Below are 25,477 nucleotides of genomic sequence, written 5' to 3' on the forward strand. Positions count from 1 at the left end.
GGCAGTTTACAAATGAATGACTTAGAAAAAAGCACAACATTTAGATGTTACACAAAGACAATTAGTACATGAGGTGATACATCATTAAGATAAGCCGGGGCAATAAAACTGAGGTTATAGGGGTGATGACTTAGGAGTTAAGGCATCTGGAGTCAGTCTGATGGGGGACGTGACGTGTGTCCATGTAGTGGCTCATAAATCCTGGTGTTAGATTGAGGCCTTGTGTCAATGACTGGAATTTTATCATCATCTTGAATTCCCAAATTTTTCTTTCTCTGTTGTTTTTAAAATGACCCTTCAGAATGAGTACCTTTAAATCTGCCAAACTGTGGTCTGGTCCAGAGAAGTGTTTTCCCACGGGTGTATCCACCTCCTGTTTTATTGTATGTCTGTGAAGATTCATCCTGGTTTGTAGTTTTTGTATTGTTTCTCCAATGTAGATTCCTGTGTACAAGGTGCATCAATAAAGGAATCTACATTGGAGAAACAATACAAAAACTACAAACCAGGATGAATCTTCACAGACATACAATAAAACAGGAGGTGGATACACCCGTGGGAAAACACTTCTCTGGACCAGACCACAGTTTGGCAGATTTAAAGGTACTCATTCTGAAGGGTCATTTTAAAAACAACAGAGAAAGAAAAATTTGGGAATTCAAGATGATGATAAAATTCCAGTCATTGACACAAGGCCTCAATCTAACACCAGGATTTATGAGCCACTACATGGACACACGTCACGTCCCCCATCAGACTGACTCCAGATGCCTTAACTCCTAAGTCATCACCCCTATAACCTCAGTTTTATTGCCCCGGCTTATCTTAATGATGTATCACCTCATGTACTAATTGTCTTTGTGTAACATCTAAATGTTGTGCTTTTTTCTAAGTCATTCATTTGTAAACTGCCTGAAGAAGGGGCCTCTGTGCTCTGAAAGCTTGCATATAGAACTTTTATGGTTAGCCTATAAAGGTATCATACCTATTATACTTTTGTCTTTTTTGACACAAAAGTATTTAACATTTCATAATAAAATCTATGAAACACAAGTGGATTCAAAATGCTCACTACACCCCTAGATGAATTCCTTGTTTGGTGTAGTTTCCAAAATGGGGCCTTTTTTGGGGTGTTTCCTTTGTTTTGGCATCACAAGACTTATTCAAACCTGACATGGTGCCTAAAATATAATCTAATAAAAAGAAGGCCCCAAAATCCACTAGGTGCACCTTTGCTTCTGAGGCCTGTGTTTCAGTCTATTAGCAGACTAGGGCCATATGTGGGATATTTCTAAAAACTGCAGAATCTGGGCAATTGAGTTCTGTATCTCTTGTAAATCCTTCTGTGTTACAGAAAAAAAATTAATTAAAAATGAATTTCTGCAAAAAAACATTTAATTTGTAAATATCACCTCTATTTTGCTTTAACTCTTGTGAAACGACTAACGGGTTAAGAAACTTTCTAAATGCTGTTTTGAATACTTTAAGGGGTGCAGTTTTTAAAAAGGGGTGATTTATGGGGGATGTCTAATATATAGGGCCCTCAAAACCACTTCACAACTGAACTGGTAGATGAAAAAAATAGCCTTTTGAAATTTTCTTGAAAATGTGAGAAATTGCTGCTAAAGTTCTAAGCCTTGTAACATGTAGCCAAAGCCAATGCCAACATAAAGTAGTCATATGGGAAATGTTAATTAGTAACTATTTTGTGTGGTATTACTATCGGTCTTTCAAGTAGATACATTTAAATTAATAAAAATGCTAATTTTTACAAATTTTCTCTAAGTATTGGTGTTTCTCACAAATAAATATTGAATTTATCAACTACATATTTTCACACACATAAAGTCCAATATGTCACGAGAAAACTATCTCAGAATCGCTTGGTTAGGTAAAAGCATTCCAAAGTTATTACCAAATAAAGTGACACGTGTCAGATTTGAAAAATTAGGCTCTGTCAAGGAGGTCAAAAGTGGCCACAGCGGGAAGGGGTTAAAAAAAAATCATATGAACAATCAAAGGTAGTAATATGATAGTATTGTGAATGCCATTATTAACCCCTTAAGGATGCAGGCTTGTTTTGGCCTTAAAGAGGCTCTGTCACCAGCTTTTCAAACCCCTATCTCCTATTGCAGCAGATTGGCGCTTCAATGTAGATAACAGTAACGTTGTTTTTTTTTCAAAAACGAGCATTTTTGGCCAAGTTATGACCATTTTTATATTTATGCAAATGAGCCTTTCTTAAGTACAACTGGGCGTGTTTAAAGTTATGTCCAACTGGGCGTGTATTGTGTGTGTACATCTGGGCGTTTTTACTTGTTTTACTAGCTGGGCGTTGTGAATAGAAGTGTATGATGCTGACGAATCAGCATCATCCACTTCTCTTCAATACCACCCAGCTTCTGGCAGTTCACAGACACACAGCGTGTCCTCGCTCATCCGACGCGATGAAGTTCCTGTGGGAGGAAGTGAGTGACGTCACAGCGTGATCTCGCGAGGACACGCTGTGTGTCTGTGCACTGCCAGAAGCTGGGTGGTAACGAAGAGAAGTGGATGATGCTGATTCGTCAGCATCATACACTTCTATTCACAACGCCCAGCTAGTAAAACAAGTAAAAACGCCCAGATGTACACACACAATACACGCCCAGTTGGACATAACTTTAAACACGCCCAGTTGTACTTAAGAAAGGCTCATTTGCATAAATATAAAAATGGTCATAACTTGGCCAAAAATGCTCGTTTTTGAACAAAAACAAAAACGTTACTGTTATCTACATTGCAGCGCCGATCTGCTGCAATACGAGATAGGGGTTTGAAAATCTGGTGACAGAGCCTCTTTAAGGCTCAGAGCCCATTTTTCAAATCTGACATATTTCACTTTATGTGGTAATAACGTCGGAATGCTTAAACCTATCCAAGCGATTATGAGATTGTTTTCTCGTGACATATTGGGCTTCATGTTCGTGGTAAAATTTGGTTGATATGTTCAGTGTTTATTGGTGAAAAATTGCAAAATTTTGAGAAAATTTTGAAAAAACAGCATTTTTCAGAATTTAAATGCATCTGCTTGTAAAACAGACGGTTATACCACCCACAATAGTCACTAGTTCACATTTCCCATATGTCTACTTTAGATTGGCATCGTTTTTTGAACATTCTTTTATTTTTCTTGGACGCTACAAGGCTTAGAACATAAACAGCAATTTCTCATATTTTTAAGAACATTTCAAAAGCCTTTTTTTTAAGGTACCTCTTCAGTTCTGAAGTGGTTTTGAGGGGCCTATGTATTAGAAACCCTGATAAAACACCCCATTTTAAAAACTAGACCCCTCAAAGTATTCAAAACAGCAATTAGAAAGTTTTTTTTAACCCTTCAGGCATTTCACAGGAATTAAAGCAAAGTGGAGGTGAAATTTGCAAATTTCATTTTTCTTGCAGAATTTAAATTTTGTTACATTTTTTTCTGTAACACAGAAGGTTTTACCAGAGAAACACTACTAAATATGTATTGTCCAGATTCTGCAGTTTTTAGAAATGTCCCACATGTGGCTCTACTGCGCTCGTGGACTAAAACACAAGCCCCAGAAGCAAAGAAGGACCTAGTGTATTTTGAGGCCTCTTTTTTATTAGAATATATTTTAGGCAGCATGCCAGGTTTGAAGAGGTGTTGAGGTGCCAAAACAGTAGGAATCCCCCAATAGTGACCCCATTTTGGAAACTGCACCCCTCAAGGAATTCATTTATGGTTGTTGTTACCATTTTGACCGCACAGTTTTTTCACAGCACCTATTTGAATTGGGCTGTGAAATAAAAAAAAAAATTCATTTGTGATCAAAATTTCTTATTTTCTCAGGGAACAAAATACCCCATTTTGTTGCCCAATTTGTCCTGAGTGCAGCAATACCCCATCTGTGGTGATAAACTGCCATTTGGGCCCATGGGAGGGCTCAAAAGGAAAAGAGCGCCATGTGTTTGTTGGAGTCCAGATTTTGCTGGATTGGTTTTCGGGTGCCATGTCGCATTTGCAGAGCCCCAGAGGTATCAAAGCAATGGAAACCCACCAGAAATGACCCTATTTTGGATACTAGATCCCTCAAGGAATTCATTTATGGGTGTTGTGACCATTTTGACCCCATAGTTTTTTCACAGAACTTATTTAAATTGGGCTGGGAATTAAAACAAAATTAATTTTTTCCAATAATATGTAGTTTTGGCTGAAAATGTCTTATTTTCACAAGAAATAAAATACCCCACTCTGTTGCGCAATTTGTCCAGAGTGCAGCAATGCCCCATTTGTGGTGATAAACTGCCGTTTGGGCCCACGGGAGGGTTCAGAACGAAAGGACCACCATTTGGCCTACTGGGGATTTTCTGGTGTGAAGTCATGTATGCAGAAGCCCCTGAGGTACCAGTACAGTTGAAACCCGCAAGAAGTGACCCCGTTTTAAAAACTACACCCCTTAAGGCATTCATCTAGAGGTGTAGTGAGCATTTTGACCGGAGTCATACACCCCATAAACTGTAATGTGGGTTCTCACGGGTACGGCAATACCCTCAATGTGGCTGTTATCAGCTGCCTGGGCACACAGCAGGGCCCAGAGTGGAAAGACGAGGGGGGATAAGCTGTGCGGAGTGCATCAGGGTAATTAAAACTGGGGTAAATTATAAACCAAGGAATGTATGATAAATTTTAAAACACTCTTTCATACAGAGCTCTGGTTTTTTGGGACACGCGTCACATTGATATATTGTGTCCTCCCTTATCCCCCTCTTATAGCAGACTTTGCACCTCTTTTGACTTTTTCCCTTCTTGTCAGTTTGGGGAACTTCTCCTGGAAAGTGTTGCTCTGGTACGATGCGTGTGGCCTGGCTTCCAGAAGTACTGGGTGCCCCCCCCCCCTTCCTGGATAACCCCCTCTTGAAATTCCAGGAAAGTTCCCCTCTGGCCTGTACATCGACATAGCACGTACACATTGTACAATGCCATCTGTATGATGATGATGTGCACGGCCAGCTTCTTATACCACACCGCATGGCACTGTAGGGCTTCAGGACTTGATCTGACAAGTCCACCCCTCCCATGTACCTATTGTAGTCCAGGATGCAGTCTGGTTTGGGGGTCTCTGTACTGGTACCTCGTACAGGTACATGGGTACTGGTGTGGCATCTCTCTTGTCTTGTACTTGACACACAATATGTTGCTGCTAGATTGTGCCCTGCTCTCACCCCTTCTTGTTTGCCCAAGCAGAGTCTTAGGGAGGCCTCTCAGATTTCTTCTAGCAGTGCCGCATGCCACAGGACTGGAAGCGAGGCAGTTGAAGAGTGGGACGCTGGTATAAAAATTATCCAGGTAGAGGTGGTGACCCTGGTCCAGCAGTGGGTGCACCAAATCCCACACCATTTTTGCATTAACTCCCAGTAAAGGGGGGGCGGCATTATGGGAGTTGACTACTGGTTTCCTTCCCTTTATATATCCTAAATCTGTAGGTATACACTACCGTTCAAAAGTTTAGGGTCACTTTGAAATTTCCTTATTTTTGCAAGAAAAGCACAGTTTTTTTCAATGAAGATAACATTAAATTAATCAAAAATACACTCTATACATTGTTAATGTGCTAAATGACTATTCTAGCTGCAAACATCTGTTTTTTAATGCAATATCTACATAGGTGTATAGAGGCCCATTTCCAGCAACCATCACTCCAGTGTTCTAATGGTACATTGTGTTTGCTAACTGTGTTAGAAGGCTAATGGATGATTAGAAAACACTTGAAAACCCTTGTGCAATTATGTTTGCACCGCTGTAAACAGTTTTGCTGTTTAGAGGAGCTATAAAACTGACCTTCCTTTGAGCTAGTTGAGAATCTGGAGCATTACATTTGTGGGTCCGATTAAACTCTCATAATAGCTAGAAAAAGAGAGCTTTCATGTGAAACTCAACAGTCTATTCTTGTTCCTAGAAATGAAGGCTATTCCATGCGAGAAATTGCCAAGAAACTGAAGATTTCCTACAACGGTGTGTACTACTCCCTTCAGAGGACAGCACACACAGGCTCTAACCAGAGTAGAAAGAGAAGTGGGAGGCCCCGCTGCACAACTGAGCAACAAGACAAGTACATTAGAGTCTCTAGTTTGAGAAATAGACGCCTCACAGGTCCTCAACTGGCAGCTTCATTAAATAGTACCCGCAAAACGCCAGTGTCAACGGCTACAGTGAAGATGCGACTCCGGGATGCTGGCCTTCAGGGCAGAGTGGCAAAGAAAAAGCCATATCTGAGACTGACTGATAAAAGGAAAAGATTAATACGGGCCAAAGCACACAGACATTGGACAGAGGAATATTGGAAAAAAGTGTTATGGACAGACGAATCGAAGTTTGAGCTGTTTGGGTCACACAGAAGAACATTTGTGAGATGCAGAACAACTGAAAAGATGCTGGAAGAGTGCCTGACGCCATCTGTCAAGCATGGTGGAGGTAATGTGATGGTCTGGGGTTGCTTTGGTGCTGGTAAAGTGGGAGATTTGTACAAGGTAAAAGGGATTTTGAATAAGGAAGGCTATCACTCCATTTTGCAATGCCATGCCATACCCTGTGGACAGTGCTTGATTGGAGCCAATTTCATCCTACAAACAGGACAATGACCCAAAGCACACCTCCAAATTATGCAAGAACTATTTAGGGAAGAAGCAGGCAGCTGGTATTCTATCTGTAATGGAGTGGCCAGCGCAGTCACCAGATCTCAACCCCATAGAGCTGTTGTGGCAGCAGCTTGACCGTATGGTACGCAAGAAGTGCCCTTCAAGCCAATCCAACTTGTGGGAGGGGCTTCTGGAAGCATGGGGTGAAATTTCTCCCGATTACCTCAGCAAATTAACAGCTAGAATGCCAAAGGTCTGCAATGCTGTAATTGCTGCAAATGGAGCATTCTTTGACGTAAGCAAAGTTTGAAGGTGAAAATTATTATTTCAAATAAAAATCATTATTTCTAACCTTGTCAATGTCTTGACTATATTTTCTAGTCATTTTGCAACTCATTTGATAAATATAAGTGTGAGTTTTCATGGAAAACACAAAATTGTCTGGGTGACCCCAAACTTTTGAACGGTAGTGTACCCTGATGCACTCTCGCACAACTTATACAGCTTCACGCCATACCTTCCTTTCTTACTCGGCAGGTACCCGCGGAATTGAACCCTCCCTTTAAAATCTACCAAGGACTCATCAATAGAAATACACTTCTCGGGGGTGTATGCTTGGGAAAACCGGGCACTGAAACGGTCTAATAGGGGTCTCCGTTTATACAAACGGTCAAAACTGGGGTCACCTCGGTGTGGGCGCTGCTCATTATTAGTATAATGTAAGAAGCGAAGTATTGCCTAATTTTATTTATTTTTTTAGGTTCCAGTTCAGTTCTGAAGTTGCTTTGAGGGACCCATATATTAGAAACCCCTATGAAACACCCCATTTTAGAAACTAGACACCTCAAAGTATTCACAACAGCATTTAGAAAGTTTATGAACCTTTTAGGTGTTTCACGGGAATTTAGAGCAAAGTAGAGGTGAAATTTACATTTTTTTTTTGTCAGAAAATCCTCTTTATACCATTTTTTTTATAACACAAAAGGTTTTATCAGAGAAATGCAACTCAATACTTATTGCCCAGATTCTGTCGTTTTGAGAAATATTCCACATGTGGCCCTAGTGCGGTAATGGACTGAAGCACCGGCCTCCAAAGCAAAGGAGCACCTAGAGGATTATGAGGCCTCCTTTTTATTAGGCACCATGTCCGGTTTGAAGAGGTCTTGTGGTGCCAAAACAGTGGAAAACCCCCAAAAGTGACCCAATTTTGGAAACTAGACCCCTTGAGGAATTCATTGCAGTTTTCTTGGGGTGCATGCAATGTTTTGATCAGTTTTTATTCTATTTTTAAGTGGCGTGGTGACTAAATTATTGCCTAATTTTATTTATTTTTTTAGGTTCCAGTTCAGTTCTGAAGTTGCTTTGAGGGACCCATATATTAGAAACCCCTATGAAACACCCCATTTTAGAAACTAGACACCTCAAAGTATTCACAACAGCATTTAGAAAGTTTATGAACCTTTTAGGTGTTTCACGGGAATTTAGAGCAAAGTAGAGGTGAAATTGACATTTTTTTTTGTCAGAAAATCCTCTTTATACCATTTTTTTTATAACACAAAAGGTTTTATCAGAGAAATGCAACTCAATACTTATTGCCCAGATTCTGTCGTTTTGAGAAATATTCCACATGTGGCCCTAGTGCGGTAATGGACTGAAGCACCGGCCTCCAAAGCAAAGGAGCACCTAGAGGATTATGAGGCCTCCTTTTTATTAGGCACCATGTCCGGTTTGAAGAGGTCTTGTGGTGCCAAAACAGTGGAAAACCCCCAAAAGTGACCCAATTTTGGAAACTAGACCCCTTGAGGAATTCATTGCAGTTTTCTTGGGGTGCATGCAATGTTTTGATCAGTTTTTATTCTATTTTTAAGTGGCGTGGTGACTAAATTATTGCCTAATTTTATTTATTTTTTTAGGTTCCAGTTCAGTTCTGAAGTTGCTTTGAGGGACCCATATATTAGAAACCCCTATGAAACACCCCATTTTAGAAACTAGACACCTCAAAGTATTCACAACAGCATTTAGAAAGTTTATGAACCTTTTAGGTGTTTCACGGGAATTTAGAGCAAAGTAGAGGTGAAATTGACATTTTTTTTTGTCAGAAAATCCTCTTTATACCATTTTTTTTATAACACAAAAGGTTTTATCAGAGAAATGCAACTCAATACTTATTGCCCAGATTCTGTCGTTTTGAGAAATATTCCACATGTGGCCCTAGTGCGGTAATGGACTGAAGCACCGGCCTCCAAAGCAAAGGAGCACCTAGAGGATTATGAGGCCTCCTTTTTATTAGGCACCATGTCCGGTTTGAAGAGGTCTTGTGGTGCCAAAACAGTGGAAAACCCCCAAAAGTGACCCAATTTTGGAAACTAGACCCCTTGAGGAATTCATTGCAGTTTTCTTGGGGTGCATGCAATGTTTTGATCAGTTTTTATTCTATTTTTAAGTGGCGTGGTGACTAAAAAACAGCAATTCTACTATTGATTTTTTATTCTATTTTTTTTACAGCGTTCACCGTGCGCTATAAATGACATATTCACTTTATTCTGCGGGGCGATACGATTACGGCGATACCATACGCTATTCTAATACACTGCACTACATGCGTAGTGCAGTGTATTTGAACTGTCAGCTACTCACTGACAGCACTCACTGACAGCTACTCACTGACTTCGTCAGGACCCACTAGGCTTCCGTCGATGGCATAGCTGGACGCCATTGTTTGGTGTCCGGTTGCCATAGCCACCATCGCCAGCCGCTATCGTGTAGCAGGCTGGCGATTGTAGCTTAATCCCTAAAAAGCTGTGATCGCTATTGAACACGGCTTTTAAGGGGATAATCCGCGGGATTATCATATATGGATAGTGATGTCCGGAGCAAAGCTGAAGTCCTGGGCAGAGAGCTAGTAAAGGCTGTGCTCCGGATCTCCGGCTCTGGGAAAGCCCCTGACATCACTGTCCATATTCAGCTAGTGATGTCAGGGGCAACCCCAGAGCCAAAGTCCCGGGCAGAGCGCTACTAGCACTCTGCCTGGGACACTGCTCTGCTCTCGATAACACTGTCCATATATGGACAGTGATGTCAGGGGCTTCCCCAGAGATGGAGTCCTGGAGCAGGGCCACTTGTAGCTCTCTGACTGTGACTCCTTCCCCCCCCCTGACATCACTGTTCATATATGGACAGTAATGTCAGGGGCTTCCACAGAGACGGAGTCCCGGAGCAGAGTCGCTAGCGCTCTGCCTGAGACTCCTTCTCTCCTCCTAACATCACTGTCCATATATGGATACTGATGTCAGGGGCTTCCCCGGAGACAGAATCACGGAGCAAAGCTGCTTGTAGCGCTCTGCCTGGGACTCCTTCCCTCCTCCTGACATCACTGTCCATATATGGATAGTGATGTCTGGGGCTTCCCCAGAAATGGAGTCCCGGAGCAGAGCTGCTAGCACTCTGCCTGGGACTACTCTCATCCTGATGCCGTGACGACGGCAGTGACAGCACCCCGCACATACATGTATAGGCTATTTTACCAACCATGCTGTAATATTTATTTTAGGTCTGCATCTGTGTCTCTGGCAGTGATTAATGAGACCTGTGTCAGGTAGTCTGTGCACCGGGAATTTCACATTTGCTGTTCAGGTTCTGAATATGGTACATAGGGTAAATTACTAGCCATAAACAATAATTGTTGTTGCATTCTATATAAAAAAGCATGCTATGAAGTGTACTGTAATTTAAATTTTTAGAAAAAAAAAAAGAAGAGTAGATTTCTAACGTTAATCTGTTTTCCCTTAGTCCCCTGTGAACTATTAGGACAGATGGAATTTTTAATTTAATCAAACAAATTAACTAGAGCCTCCTCCCTACATAAGGAGTCCAGCCCCTCCTATCATGTGTTTATTATAAAGTAGTAGGCTTAATTAGGCGGGAAGCTTGTGCTGCTGTTAGGACTAAGGGAAAACAGATTAACATTAGAAATCTACTCTTCGCTTACATCCTGCAGCTGCACAATAATGGGGAAATAGCAAGGAGAAACCCCATAGAGATTCCCCATAGGGATTCACCCTCTTGACTGGTGGAATCCAAGATTGACCGCTCAAGAGCTGTCTTTTCAGAAAACCAAAATTCAGCCCATAATGGTTAATAAATATTAAGTGCGAGCTCCAAGCTGCACAGTAAATTTGAACCAGCGGGATCAGACTTTATTCAGCCCAAGAGGTGTCCACTGCTCTAGTAGAGTGGTTTTAGACTCAATGAGGTGAATCGGAGATCTAATACTGTAAGCCAGACTACTGGCCTCTACACTTCATCTACAATGGGTAGGTTTAGTGGATTTGAAGTCTTTGTTTCTTTACGGAAACAATAAATTCTAGACCGTCCTAATATCTTACTCCAAGCTAACTAGATCTCAATACAACAGCAGAAATCTAGGAACAGAGATTATGTTCCTCATGAGAGGAGGACAGGTGCCAGAACACTGGAAGGGAGTTAACCTGATATCAGGTTACAAATGAGGAACTTTGGAGTGAAGTTTGGTAGTAGCTTCAGCAAGACCCTGTCCTGGAAGTATCTGATGTATGGATCCACTGATTCCAAGATTTGAAGTTCCCCTGTTCTGACAGATGTTATGGTTAGGGGCGAACACCCCTCATGTGCAAACCGTGCTGATGCACAGGAGCCCAATATAATATAATTGAGGGACCGAAACCGTGCTCACAGTTACTGGTACACCATTGGAATGACACAACCTAGTGTGTCATGGTAGACCATTGGATAGTATGGGGTCCCACACACCCCACCCCCTACACGGGGCTTTCCACCCCCTTTGTCCACCCTTGATTATGACCACAAGGAAAAAACCTCTTAGAATAGGTAATTATGTGGGACCTCTTCCCGAGGTTCAGAGGTAGATGATCATAAACTTCTTAGGACTCAGGGAAAAGTCTCCTTTTGTAATAGGTCTGAGGATAACAGGTCCGATTTAGCAGACCGTTTTGGGAACCTTTTCACTAAGGGCTCTTGTGACAAGGATCTTACCCAAGTTGGGGCCTGGACTAAATTTTGGACCTTCCAGTTCGATAGACTCAGTCCTTTCCCGAATCCTTCCTGCTGGAAGTATAGGATGTTGTTAAGCTGCGGGTTGCAACTAACCACTCTTTAAATGGAATATAAAGCTGAAACAATCAATTCGCCCCTTGTGTAAGTCTTCTTGGTAGTTCCAGACCTGGACTGTGGGCAGGTCTTCATGAATTGATTGGAGAGCCCTTTAGCTTCTAAAGGGGATGCTCAACCTTCAGGATGTCAGGTTGAATGTCTTCAGGTCCTGGCAGAGTTGAGTGCCCTGAGACACCAAGTTCTGCTCAGGGGGAAGTGTCCAGTAACACCCTCGACTCATCTGAATGAGGTGGGAATACCATGACCACTGTGGCCAGAACGGTATGATGGCTTTTACTGTGGCCTGGTCTTTCCTGATTTTCATCAATACCCTGGTATCAAGGAAATGTAGGGAAAATGGAGGGAAAACGTAGGCCAGCCTGATCCTCCTAGGGATGGACAGGGCATCCACTTCCAAGGGATTGTCACCCTGACAATGGGAGAGAATGTTTCCACTTTGGCGCTGAACCTATTGGTCATAAGAACGATCTCTGGCACTTCCCACATCCTGGTGATCTGCTTGAAGATCTTTAGATACACAGACATTGCTCCCGGACGGTTAGGGTATGTTCACACGCAGTGTTTTCAGACGTAATTTGGGCGTGTTGCGCCTCAAATTATGCCTGAAAAAATGGCTCCATTACGCCTACAAACATCTGCCCATTGCTTTCAATGGGTTTTACGGTGTTCTGTTCTCACGTGGTGTAATTTTACGCGCCACTGTCAAAATACAGCCCTGATACCCCTGAAGACGCTACATCGTAGCAAAACATGTCGGGGGGGGGGGGCCTTCCACCTTGAATTTTAACACGTGTCCTGCTGACTACTAGAATTTAACGTTAGACCTGGTGCTACGTGCTGCAGCCGTAGCTTCAGGCTCTTGTACTCTGCACTAAGCTGATTGCAGTCAGCAATGGACCTTGATTTTAACTATATGTAGTCTGTCTCTATTGCAAAAATGTAATAAATACTTTATTATTTTCAATTGCTAGTTGGAAAACAGGGCTTCTTTTGCCGGCAGGCAATAAATCTTTTTCAACTGTCAAAATACGGCGCGTAAAAAGACGCCCGCGAAAAAGAAATGCAAGTCACTTCTTGGGACGTTTTTGGAGCCGTTTTTCATTGACTCCATTGAAAAACAGCTCCAATAATGTCCGTAAAATACGCCGCCAAATACGCGAGTTGCTACAAAAACGTCTGAAAATCAGGAGCTGTTTTCACTCCGTATTTTCAGACGTTTTTGGTCACTGTGTGTGAACTTACCCTTAGCCTAGTCCATATCAGGATCTTTCCCACCTTCCTGAGAAGGGGTTCTGATCGGGTACCACCCTGCCTCTTTGAGTTCCTTTAGGATCAAGGACATAAAGCTCTAGGTGGGACTTTTTGAGGCCCAGTCTGTCTACCACTCTAGGAGTATTCCCAACCTAGTTGAAATGCATCTGTAATCAACAACATGTTTCCACATCTGATGGGTTTATGAGTTTAGAATGAAAGGGTGCACCAATTGTTCAATTACTCCGGGTTGTATTACCTTTTGGTTCTGGATCTCTTTCTGGAGGGGTCGCCAGTGTCTTACGGCCCAAAAAACTACCTCTACAGCTGCTGACAAGAACATAAGCCCCTCTGCTGCCAATATTCTTTCCTGCCAAGCAGGCGGAATGGAGAATATCTCCTTGGAATTTATGACAAAGCCAAAGATCATCCTTATTCTTGCTGGACCAATGTCTGACTTTCCCAATTTATTAAAGGGGTTGTCCCAAGTTGATAAATGTAGCTAGTTAGCTCCCCCATGTAAAAATAAGAAGAATTCTAATTACCTGTCCGTCGTCCAGCGATGTCGTTTTCTTGATATCGTTGATTGAAGTTGCGGTCGGTCCCTCTTTGTATCATGCTCGTTGCCTAGGTTCCCGGCCACCGCTATTTACCTTTAGCGTTGGCCGCGCATGCGTAATGACATCCTCTGCGCCCTGAGCAGAGGATGTCATTTGCTCGTGAACGCGCATCTCGGCGCTTCTCGGCGCATGCGCAGAAGATGCAGTGGAAGGCACCCGTCGCAAGGAGAAGTCTGCGCTCCGCTAAAGGTAAGTGTGTATATGTTTGTGTGTGTGTGTCTGTCTGTGTGTCTGTGTATATATGGGTGTGTTTGTGTATATGTGTTTGTGTATATGTGTGTGTGTGTGTGTGTGTGTTTATGTGTGAGTGTATATATGGGTGTATTTGTGTGTATGTGTATATGTTTGCGTATATTTTTGTGTATATGTGTGTGTGTTTGTGTGTGTTTGTGTATATGTTTGTGTGTATATGTTTGTGTGTATATGTTTGTGTGTGTGTGTGTGTGTTTTTGTATGGGTGGGTTTGTGTATATATGGGTGTGTTTGTGTACATATGTTTGTGTGTATATGTTTGTGTGTATATGTGTGTGTTTGTGTATATATGGGTGTGTTTGTGCATATGTTTATAGGTTTGTGTGTATGTTTGTGTGTGTTTTTGTATACGTGTGTGTTTGTGTATATGTGTGTGTTTGTGTATATATGTGTGTGTTTGTGTATATATGGGCGTGTTTGTGTATATATGGGCGTGTTTGTGTATATATGGGTGTGTTTGTGTATATGTTTGTGTGTGTGTGTGTTTGTGTATGTGTGTTTGTGTATATTTGGTTGTGTTTGTGTACGTATGTTTGTGTGTATATGTGTGTGTGTGTATATGTGTGTGTGTGTATGTGTGTGTATATATGGGTGTGTTTGTGCATATGTGTATATGTTTGTGTGTATATGTTTGTGTATTTTTGTATATGTATATTTGTGTGTTTGTGTACATGTGTTTGTGTATAGGTTTGTGTGTATATGTGTGTTTTTTGGAGTTTATGTGTGTGTGTTTGTGTATATATGGGTGTGTTTGTGCATGTGTATATGTTTGTGTGTTTTTGTATATGTGTGTTTGTGTATATGTGTGTGTTTGTGTATATATGGGTGTTTGTGTATATGTGTGTGTTTGTGTATATGTGTTTGTGTATATGTGTGTGTGTTTGTGTATATGTGTGTGTTTGTGTATATATTTGTGTGTATATGTTTGTGTGTTTGTGTATATATGGGTGTTTGTGTACATGTGTTTGTGTGTATATGTGTGTGTTTGTGTATATGTTTGTGTGTATGTGTTTATGTAATATATGGGTGTGTGTTTATATGTGTTTGTGTATATGTTTGTGTGTGGTTGTTTGTGTGTGTGTAGGTGAGTATAAGTATCGGTATTGTTCACATTGATAACTTTTTTTTATGTTGTTGCAGATTTTGATGTACCAATTGGACTACGTCTTCGATTCGTTGGACTACTGCGTAGATCGACGTTTTTTGAAAATTTTAATAAAATGGTTAACGAGGGTTTTGTTGGGGATTTCTTATTTCAATAAAAAAAAATTGTCTTTGTGTTTTTTTTTTCAAACTTTATTAGTGCCTAGATAATGGTAGTTGGCTGATTGACAGCGTCCATTATAAAGGCGGTACTTAGTGTTAGCCGGTGCAGAGGCTAGCACTAACCACCCATTATTACCCCGGTACCCACCACCACCAGGGGTGCCGGGAAGAGCTTGGTACGATCCAGTACCCGACCATCTGTTGTGATGGTCGGGTACTGGGGCGGCCGTAGGCTGGTATTATGAGGCTGGGAAGGGCCAAAAACAGTGGACCTTCCCACCCTTGTAATGCTAGGCTGCTGCTGCTGTGTTGTATCGGGCTGGTTATAAAAATGTGGGGGACCCCCACGTCGTTTTTTTTTTTTTAATTTAACAATAGACGTTGGATCACCCACATTTTTAATAACCAGCCATATACAAGGCCGCAGCAGCATGGCATTACACGGGTGGGAGGGGCCACTGGTTTAGTCCATTCCCAGGCTAATAACACTGTGTTTGTGGCTGGTTCTGATAAATTGGGTGGAACCCCATGTCTTTTTAATAAAAATAATAAATAAATAAAAAAAAAAAATGACGTGGGGTCCCCCCCATTTTTAGAACCAGCCAGATACAACACAGCAGCAGCAGCCTAGCATTACAAGGGTGGGAAGGTCCACTGTTTTTGGCCCTTCCCAGCCTCATAATACCAGCCTGCGGCCGCCCCAGGGCCCGACCATCACAACAGATGGTCGGGTACTGGATCGTACCAAGCTCCTCCCGGCACCACTGGTGGTGGTGGGTACCGGGGTAATAATGGTGGTTAGTGTTAGCCTCTGCACCGGCTAACACTAAGCCTCCCCTTAGTAATGGACCTTGTCACTCAGACAGCGGCCATTACTAAAGTGATAGTAATAAAACTTGAAAATAAAACACAAAGATATAGATAAAATATTTTATTGAAATAAAGCACCCTCAACACAACCCTCATTAACCATTTTATTGATGAAAAAAAAAGCGTCATCTAAGTAGTCCTCGAAACCGACGTAGTCCAAACACCAAACCTGTAAAACATCAAAAATATTAAAAAAAAAAATGAAATAAAACATGTCGTAGGCTTAGTTTCACTTTCATGTGTGATACTGACTGTTATACCATGTATAGAAGCCTGACGCAAAGTTGGCTTAGATACAGGGCGCCAGCAGACAGTATCATACATGGCCATACAGACATTTATACAAACAAACATACATACATACATGCAAACATACATGCAAACATACATGCACATAGACATACATACAAGCAAACATACATACAAGCAAACATACATGCAAGCAAACATACATGCAAGCAAACATACATACATGCAAACAAACATACATACATGCAAGCAAACATACATACATGCAAGCAAACATACATACATGCAAGCAAACATACATACGTGCAAACATACATACATGCAAACATACATACATGCAAACATACATACATGCAAACATACACACATGCAAACATACATACATGCAAACATACATACATGCACATATACACATACAAACATGACAACATACATACAAGAAAACATACATACAAGCAAACATACATACATACATGCAAACATACATAAATGCAAACATACATGCATACATACATGCAAACATACATACATACATACATGAAAACATACATACATGCAAACATACATGCATGCAAACATACATGCACATATACACATACATGCACATATACACATACAAACATGACAACATACATACAAGCAAACATACATATATACATACAAGCAAACATACATACATACATACAAGCAAACATACATACATACAAGCAAACATACATACATACAAGCAAACATACATACATACATACATACATACATACATACAAGAAAACATACATACATACAAGAAAACAAACATACATACAAGCAAACATACATACATACAAGAAAACATACATACATACAAGCAAACATACATACATACAAGCAAGCAAACATACATACAAGCAAACATACATACAAGCAAACATACATACATACATACATACATACATGCAAACATACATGCAAACATACATGCAAACATACATGCACATATACACATACATGCACATATACACATACAAACATGACAACATACATACAAGAAAACAAACATACATGCAAGCAAACATACATACATGAAAACATACATACATGAAAACATAAATACATGCAAACATACATGCACATATACACATACAAACATGACAACATACATACATGAAAACATACATACAAACATACATGCAAACATACATACATGCAAACATACATACATACAAACATACATACATGCAAACATACATGCACATATACACATACAAACATGACAACATACATACAAGCAAACATACATACATACAAGCAAACATACATACAAGCAAACATACATACACATACAAACATGACAACATACATACAAGAAAACATACATATACATACATACATACATACAAACATACATACATACATGCAAATATACACATACATGACAACATACATACAAAAATAAACTCACCTAAGACGTTCCCACGAAGAGCTGAAAGGTCCCGTCACTTTTCTTCTTACTGCTCCCATTCACAATAACATAGCGGTGGGCGCAGATGACGTAATCACTTGTGCCTGATATGATTACGTCATCAGCGCCACAACGCATTGTTACTATGAATGCGAGCGGCGCCAAGAAGGAGGAAGATGGCAAGTGACGGTGCCGTTCAGAGCGCCGTTAGAACGTCTTAGGTGAGTTTATTTTTTTTATATATTTTTAGTTGTTCGCCGGGTGCTGATGCAGCACCGATGCGGCGGGTACACAAATTACATGTAGTGACGGGGGGAGAGAGAAGTTGTTTGCCGAAACGGGGTGAATGTAGTGTAGTGTAGTGTATTGTAGGGTTGATGACATTCACGGTAAGTTCGTCTCAATCGGGCTTACCATGCCCGCTTGAGACGAACATTCTCCCGATGTTGCTAGAACTACAGTATCTAGCAACATCGGGAGCGCGCACACTGCAGAGCAGAGCGGCTTGATTGACATCGAGCCGCTCACGCCCCTTTTTAGAAAAGATAACCAGCACTTGCTGAGTTATCAAGTGTAAAAAAAAGGCACTTAGGAAATGAATTTTTAAATTTTTTTAACAGCAAATGTTTTAAAATTCATTTCCTGCTTAGAATGTTTAAAAAAAAAAATTTGAGTCAACTTGGGACAACCCCTTTAACCAATAGCATTGGAATTACTGGACAGTAGTTTGAAGGTGGCACATCAAATTAATCGTGCAGGTATGGAACCACAGGTATCCCCTGTGTTCCTACAGGCAACTATTGCGGTCACCAACTTAGAAAAGGTGTGAGGAACTGAAGAGCTCCTGAAGAAAACAGCTGTGAAAACACTGCCTCATATCTACACAGCTGTACTTTGCCATTTTTTCTTCCTCTCAGAAAATCTCTATATGAAGGTATGCATCCTTCAAGGCTAGGGAGGCCATGACATCTCAAATCCATGGATATAATTGTCTCCTATTTGACTTTTCTTCTTTCTGCAGAATAGGAGGTTGATACCTTTCCTTATAGGAATTTTAGAAAGGAGATATCCAGGATGACCTGATGTAAAGGAGCAGTACGGGAAATGCTTCCAGAGGAATTGTATTGAATAGCCGGACTGCCTGATCTTCAACCGTAGGAAGGGTTATACCTTGCCAGCTTCAGAAGAGAGTTGGGGGCGCCCCCTACAGGAAGGGATCTGGTGTCAGAGTTTAGTCCTTCTGGCATCAGAAGTGGAATCAGAATCACTGCCTTCAGGGGGAAATGCGACTTAACGCAGAGCCCTAGACTACTCAGTCATCCTGATTGACTTTGTTGAGGGCTATGGAGCCTCTTAATTCCCTTCTAGGGAACCTTGGTCTGCCTCGGTATTGACTTCTGTGATGTCAGAGGGGGTTACACGTTGAACTACCTGACCGGATTGCGTGTAACGGCCGCGGACCACAGACTCCTCTCATCCTGCCCCTGTCTCCCTCCCCGGAGATGCTAGCACATGCGGCCGTCTTGCCCTGCAGTGACCACTAGGGTGCGTGCGCAAGCTCGTTCACGGCATTAAAGGGCCAGCGCGCACATGTAAAGAATTAAGTAATTATCCCTAGTTCACCCTGGACTATAAGTAGGGCCCTGCCCTTTCACTCCTTGCCTGAGCGTTATTTGTATTTCTATGTTAGTCTTGCAAATGGTCCCTTAGTCGTATACTGTTCTCAGTGTTCCCGTGCCCTAATACCTGTATCCCATGCTGTATTTGTTCCTGTGCCCTCTCTAGTGTTGGAGTCGTGTTGTGCCATCTGCTACGCCTGCTGTCTTACACCACGTCTGGTGTAATCTGCAACGCCTGGTACCTCCTGCCACGTTTTGCACCACATGTCGTGAAAGTACCATCTGTGCTTAAGTTGCTGCTACTGTCTGGACTATGGCAGGTACCCTTGTGCTTGGACTTTGTATAGTCTTGGCACTTCATACCAAGCAATAACTGCGCTCAATGAAGCAGTGCAGCAATGTGTTCAGACTAAACGCATACATGAACAAACGGAAGAGGATTGCTCCTCATACTAAACTTTCTCAAAGACTGTTATCTGAGAAACGCTGAACTCTCCAAGCACTTCCGCCCTCAGCTTTCTAGAGGGAGGAAAAAGTTTAAGGTGCATTTTTTGTAACAACAGCTAAACCCTAATAGCAGGCTGCAGCAGCAGTCTCCAGACTGAATAGGGTTAAAACACTCTTAGTACATCTCCCAGAAATGTCAGAAGTTCAGCAGAACAACATGAAAACAGTAAGGCCCCATGCACACGACAGCAAAAAACCTCCGTTTTTGCGAACCGCAATTGCGGTCCGCAAAAACGGAGCCATTCACTTTCATTGAACACGGACACCTTTCCGTAGCACTACGGAAGGGTGTCAGTGCCGTGGAAATGTTCCGGGAATTATGGAACATGTCCGTTCTTTCGCATTTTGCGGGCCGTGCTCCCATACTTTGTATGGGAGCACGGCCCGAAAATGCGTCTGTCAGTCAGCGGCCGGCCGTGCCCGCAATCGCGGGCCGTGATTGCGGGCACGGTCGTGTGCATGGGGCCTAACACAATGCAAACAGGCAGTGCAAACCCATCTTGTCCAAGTCCAAAGGACAGAAAAGAACACATGGTAGGAGGGGCTGGACGTCTTTTTGTAGGGAGGAGACTAGTTGATTAATTTTATTAAATAAAAAATTCCATCTGTTCTACTAGTTCACAGGGGCAGAGATACCCCATTATTGTGCTGCTGCAGGACGTAAGGGAAAAAAATCTTCTGCATTTTAAAAGATCCAAAAGCTATGTGTTAATTTACATATATTTTAGTATTGAGCAGGAGCAGGATTCCTTTCTGAATAGAAAAAACTAAATACTCTGAAATGCCAGGGCTACACCTAGACTTTTTGTCGAGCTACTGATTTATTTTAAACTCTCGAGTGACAGCTTGCAGTCCAAATGCATACATTGAATTGCATGTAATCTTGTGGACTGCACGTGTCACTCAAGAGTTTAAATCATTCCGTAGCACTAAGATAAGTCTAGATGTAGCCCTGGCCAATGTATACAAATCAATAATTACTAACCTGTTGGTGTCTTAGAAGTGAACTCTGGATCAAAATGGAATGTATCATCTGGTCGTCCCACTGCTGGTTTAAAAGGTGGTTTGATTTCTTTTCTGTACAGTTTCTATAAAGATATCAATAAATAAAAAAATTAATTAAATGTTCATTTTAAATAGAGAAAACACAATGTACTGCACAAATAATACCACTATTCATTATAGAAATAATACCTCCATAAATTGCCAATATAAGGTTACCATATAGTGCCCACATACAGTATGTTACCCACCTAATACCACTATTCAGTGCCAAAATAATAATGCTTTAAAATTCCTAAATAAAACTGCCATATACAGCTCACATAGTTGTTCCACCTGCCTAAAATGGTGTAGTTCCCCCTTTTCCAAAAGAGCTCTGACCTGTCGGGGCATGGACACCTCAAGACTTCTGAAGTTGTCTTGTGGTACCTGGCACCTAGATGTTAGCAACAGATCTTTTAAATTCTATAAGTTGTGGGAAAGCCAAATCAACACCTAAAACTCTTTGGCATCTTTCTTAAACCATTCCGTAAGAAGTTTTGCAGTGTGACAGGGCACAATATCCTGCTAAAAGAGCCTGCTGCGTTAGGGAATACCGTTGCCATAAGGGCCTGTAGTTGGCCTTCAAAAATGCTTAGGAAGGTACTATGTGTCAAAGTAACATCCACATGAATGTCCTAAGTTTTCCCTATCTCTGTCGGCTTGCTTTCTTCCCATAGTTCATTCTGATGCCCTCTATTCACCAGGTAAGTGACACACCCAGCCGTCCAAATGATGTAAAAGAAAATGTGATTCATCAGATTAGGTCAGCAGCCCAAAACACAGCATGCTGCGATGCACTGTTTGTTCTGATTCCATTAACTTTTTCACTGTGGGATTTGTACGAACTGGCTATCTTTTTCTCCCCATGTTTAACAATGAGCCTTGGACGTCCATGAAACATGCGCTGCTTCATTGATTGCCGTTCCTTGGATCACTTTTGGTAGGTACTAACCACTGCATACCGGGAACACCCCACAGCAAGACCCGCTGTTTTGTAAATTATCTGACCCAGTCCTCTATTCAGGGCCACACCGTCCATGAGGTTCTCGCATCGGGTGACGGCATGCTGCCTCTCTGAGGGTGCGGAGGCGCCACTGAAACCAGCTGCCGCCACCCCCTCCTGCAGTATAATTGTACCTGCATCTATAGGGTGCAGATACAATTACATCCATAAGCGCTAAATGGCAAGACACGTTCCGTGCCCTGTCATTCAGCGCCTTTCAATGACACAAGCGGATCAATGCATCATTAAAAGGCGCTGATTGGCAGGGCAGACTGACTTGCCCTGCCATTGAGCGCCTTTTAATGAAGGGAGCAGGCCTGCATTGCAAGAGTACAGCACAGGAACGGGATCAGGTAAGTATGTCAAGGTTTTTTTTCTCTTAAAATTGTGAGTGGCATTATCTACAGGGTGGGCTCTATCTACAGGGGGCACTATCTACAGAGGTGGGCTATATTTGGGGCACTATCTACAGGAGGTGCTATATGTGGGGCCCTATCTACAGGGAGGCTATATGTGGGGCACTATCTACAGAGGGCTATATGTGGGACACTATCTACAGGGGCTGTATGTGGGGTACCATCTACAGGGGTTATTATCTACAAGGGGATCTATGGGGGCCACTTCCTACAGGGGGATCTATGTATGGCACTATCTACAAGGGGCTCTATGGGGGCACTGTCTACATGGGGTTCTATGTGGGCACTATCTACAGGGTGCTCTATGGGGGGCAATATCTACAGGGGGCTCTATGGAGGGCACTTTCTATGGGGGCACTATCTACAGGGGTATCTATGGTGGGGCCCTATTTACAGGGGACATTGTGTGTGTGTGTGTGTGTGTGTGTGTGTGTGTGTGGGGGGGGGGGGGATACAGTGTATGGTGCTATTATATTCAGGGACACAGTATATGGCACTATTATAATTAGAGGTGCAGTGTATGGCGCTATTATATTAATGGGCATAGTGTGTAGCACCATGAGAATTTTATCATGATTAATAGGTGCAGAAGTGTTTGAAAAGTGAGAAGCTGAAGACATCTAAGCATCAAACTGCAAAAATGGCTGTGACCGGAAGAAGTCATCATAGAAGTCTGGACCATATGGAGAAGAAAAGAGAAAAAGAACAACCAGAATCTAAGAAGACGTCACCTGTTGGTCACTTAATGTAAATGTTTATTCTGCCTCTAATCAGTACTGTAGTCACTGTATGATCTGCATTGAGATGATGGGTGGTATGATTTTTTTTGTGAAACAGTAACTCCCAGCATATACTTACCATTGTATGGGTCATCCTGGGAGCTGTAGTTTTACACCGTACAAACCTATATGGCAGGGGTTGCACTAAATTGAGCTGTATTTGTGCTGGTGCTGTATTTATGTACTGAGCTTGGTTCTGGTGTTGTATTTATATAGAGAGATTGGTTCTAGTACTGTTTATATGTACTGAATGTGGTTCTGGTGCTATACTTATGTAGAGAGCTTGGTTCTCGTGTTGTATTTATGTATTAAGTTTGGTTCTGGTATTTTATATATGTACTGGGTTTGGTTCTGGTGTTGTATTTATGTACTGAGCTTTGTTCTGGTGCTGTATATATGTACTGAGTTTGGTTCTGGTGTTGTATATATGTACTGAGCTTGGTTCTGGTGTTGTATATATGTACTTAGCTTTGTTCTGGTGCTGTATTTATGTACTGGGCTTGGTTCTGGTGTTGAATATATGTACTGAGCTTGGCTCTAGTGCTGTATTTATGAACTGAGCTTGGTTCTGGATCTGTATATATGTACTGAGCTTTATTCTGGTGCTGTATATATGTATGAGCTCTGTTCTGGTACTGTAATTATATAGGATATATTTATAATAACAAAATTGCAGGGCAGATGGAATTGTTTTTAATTCATTGTAAGGCCCTGTTCACACAGAGTTTTTTTACGAGGTTTTTGGTGCAGAAACCGCTCCGCAAAACTCGTCAAAAACTGCCCGAAAATACCTCCCATTGATTTCAATGGGAGTTGGATGAGTTTTTTTACCGTGAGAAAAAAAAAAGTGTCGCGGTAAAAAGAAGCGACATGACCCATCTTGAGGCGGTTTCCGCCTCCAAAACCCCATTTCAATCAGTCAGAAAAGGTAAAAAAACACCTGACGAGTGTTTTGACGAGTTTTTGTCAAACCACTTGTAAAGGATCTGCCAGGCACTACGTCTGTGGATATTCCCAGGATTAATCAATCGACACCTGAGGCCGGACCTCTTAGACTGACTCCGGCTCCCACCAATCAGGGTGGCAGGCTCAGGAGTGGGAGAGCCTATCGCGGCCTGGTCAGTCGGAGTTAGCTCCGCCCCCTGTCCATTTATACCTGCCATTTTCTCTTCCTCATTGCTTGTGATTCTTCCTGGTTTCCTGGCCTTGCTACAGCCTTGCTCCAGCCTGCTTCTGCCTTGCTTCAGCCTTGCTTCAGCTTCCTCTTATCCTGCTTCGCTCTGCCCCCGGCTAGCTTCCTGCTCCTTGCTCGGCGTTCGTATACTTCGTGACATCCTGATCCTGACTGGCTCGTTCACCACTCTGGTTTCCTCACGGTGTTCCGTGGGCTACTGCCCCTTCCCTTGCTTGTTCCCTGTTTGTATTCCCTTGCACTTAGTCAGCGTAGGGACCGCCGCCAAGTTGTACCCCGTCGCCTAGGGCGGGTCGTTGCAAGTAGGCAGGGACAGGGCGGTGGGTAGATTAGGGCTCACTTGTTCCCTTCCCCTCCTTCCTGCCATAACACCACTGTGCAAAAAACATCTGGAGCAGTTTTTCCAGGAGGAATTTTCCTCCTGCAAAAAACTCCATGTGAACACAGCCTAAAAGCACCCATGCTATCAGGCTGTGCCAAGCCTCCTTGTCTCTGGGTCACGTCTCCCCACAAGTGCTGCACTACAGCAACAGATACCACCACATAGTACCACAACATATTAACCGATGGAATAAGCTCACCTTAACATGCGCTCCCAGTGGCCAACTGCGAGCACAAGCAAGAGCACAAACACTTATGAGGTCATTCCTAAATTAAAATCAGCTGGGTCAAATGTGTGAAGTGCTGGTGCCAAGTAAAACAAAAAATTGAGGAGCATAGACTATATAATATCAGTATTGTGAGAAACTAGACATGGACCGCACATCCACAATATATACGTTGATCTGAGTCGCTAGGCATAATTTACTTCAATCGATAGAGTAGGGACTCACTTTGAAAGAGGTCTCCTTGAAGTGAGAAGTGGGCTTACACAGTTTGATCATAATGTTAACAAAGAACCTCATGTTCATGTTTATAAATTACGCCTAGCGGCTCAGATCAACGTATATATTGTGGATGTCTAGTTTCTCACAATACTGATACATACATATATATATATATACACACTACACAAGAAAATGTGTTATATATATATATATATATATATATATATATATATATATATATATATATACTACCGTTCAAAAGTTTAGGGCCACATAGAAATTTCCTTATTTTTGAAAGAAATGCACAGTTTTTTTCAATGAAGATAACAT

At 42.0% G+C, this 25,477-nt stretch overlaps 1 protein-coding gene across 3 annotated transcripts in view; it reads right to left on the reverse strand.

Moving 5' to 3' along the window:
* LOC142761124 (ribosomal protein S6 kinase alpha-2) overlaps nt 1–25,477 on the reverse strand; it is a 372,393-nt gene that overhangs the window by 88,008 nt on the left and 258,908 nt on the right. For all 3 annotated transcript variants that reach the window (XM_075864316.1, XM_075864315.1, XM_075864314.1), the window contains one exon: nt 20,872–20,974. In XM_075864316.1, coding sequence (XP_075720431.1) covers nt 20,872–20,974 — 103 coding nt within the window. The remainder of the gene's footprint in view (nt 1–20,871; nt 20,975–25,477) is intronic.

This window comes from Rhinoderma darwinii, chromosome 4 (assembly GCF_050947455.1).
Source record: "Rhinoderma darwinii isolate aRhiDar2 chromosome 4, aRhiDar2.hap1, whole genome shotgun sequence".
Taxonomy (NCBI): domain Eukaryota; kingdom Metazoa; phylum Chordata; class Amphibia; order Anura; family Rhinodermatidae; genus Rhinoderma; species Rhinoderma darwinii.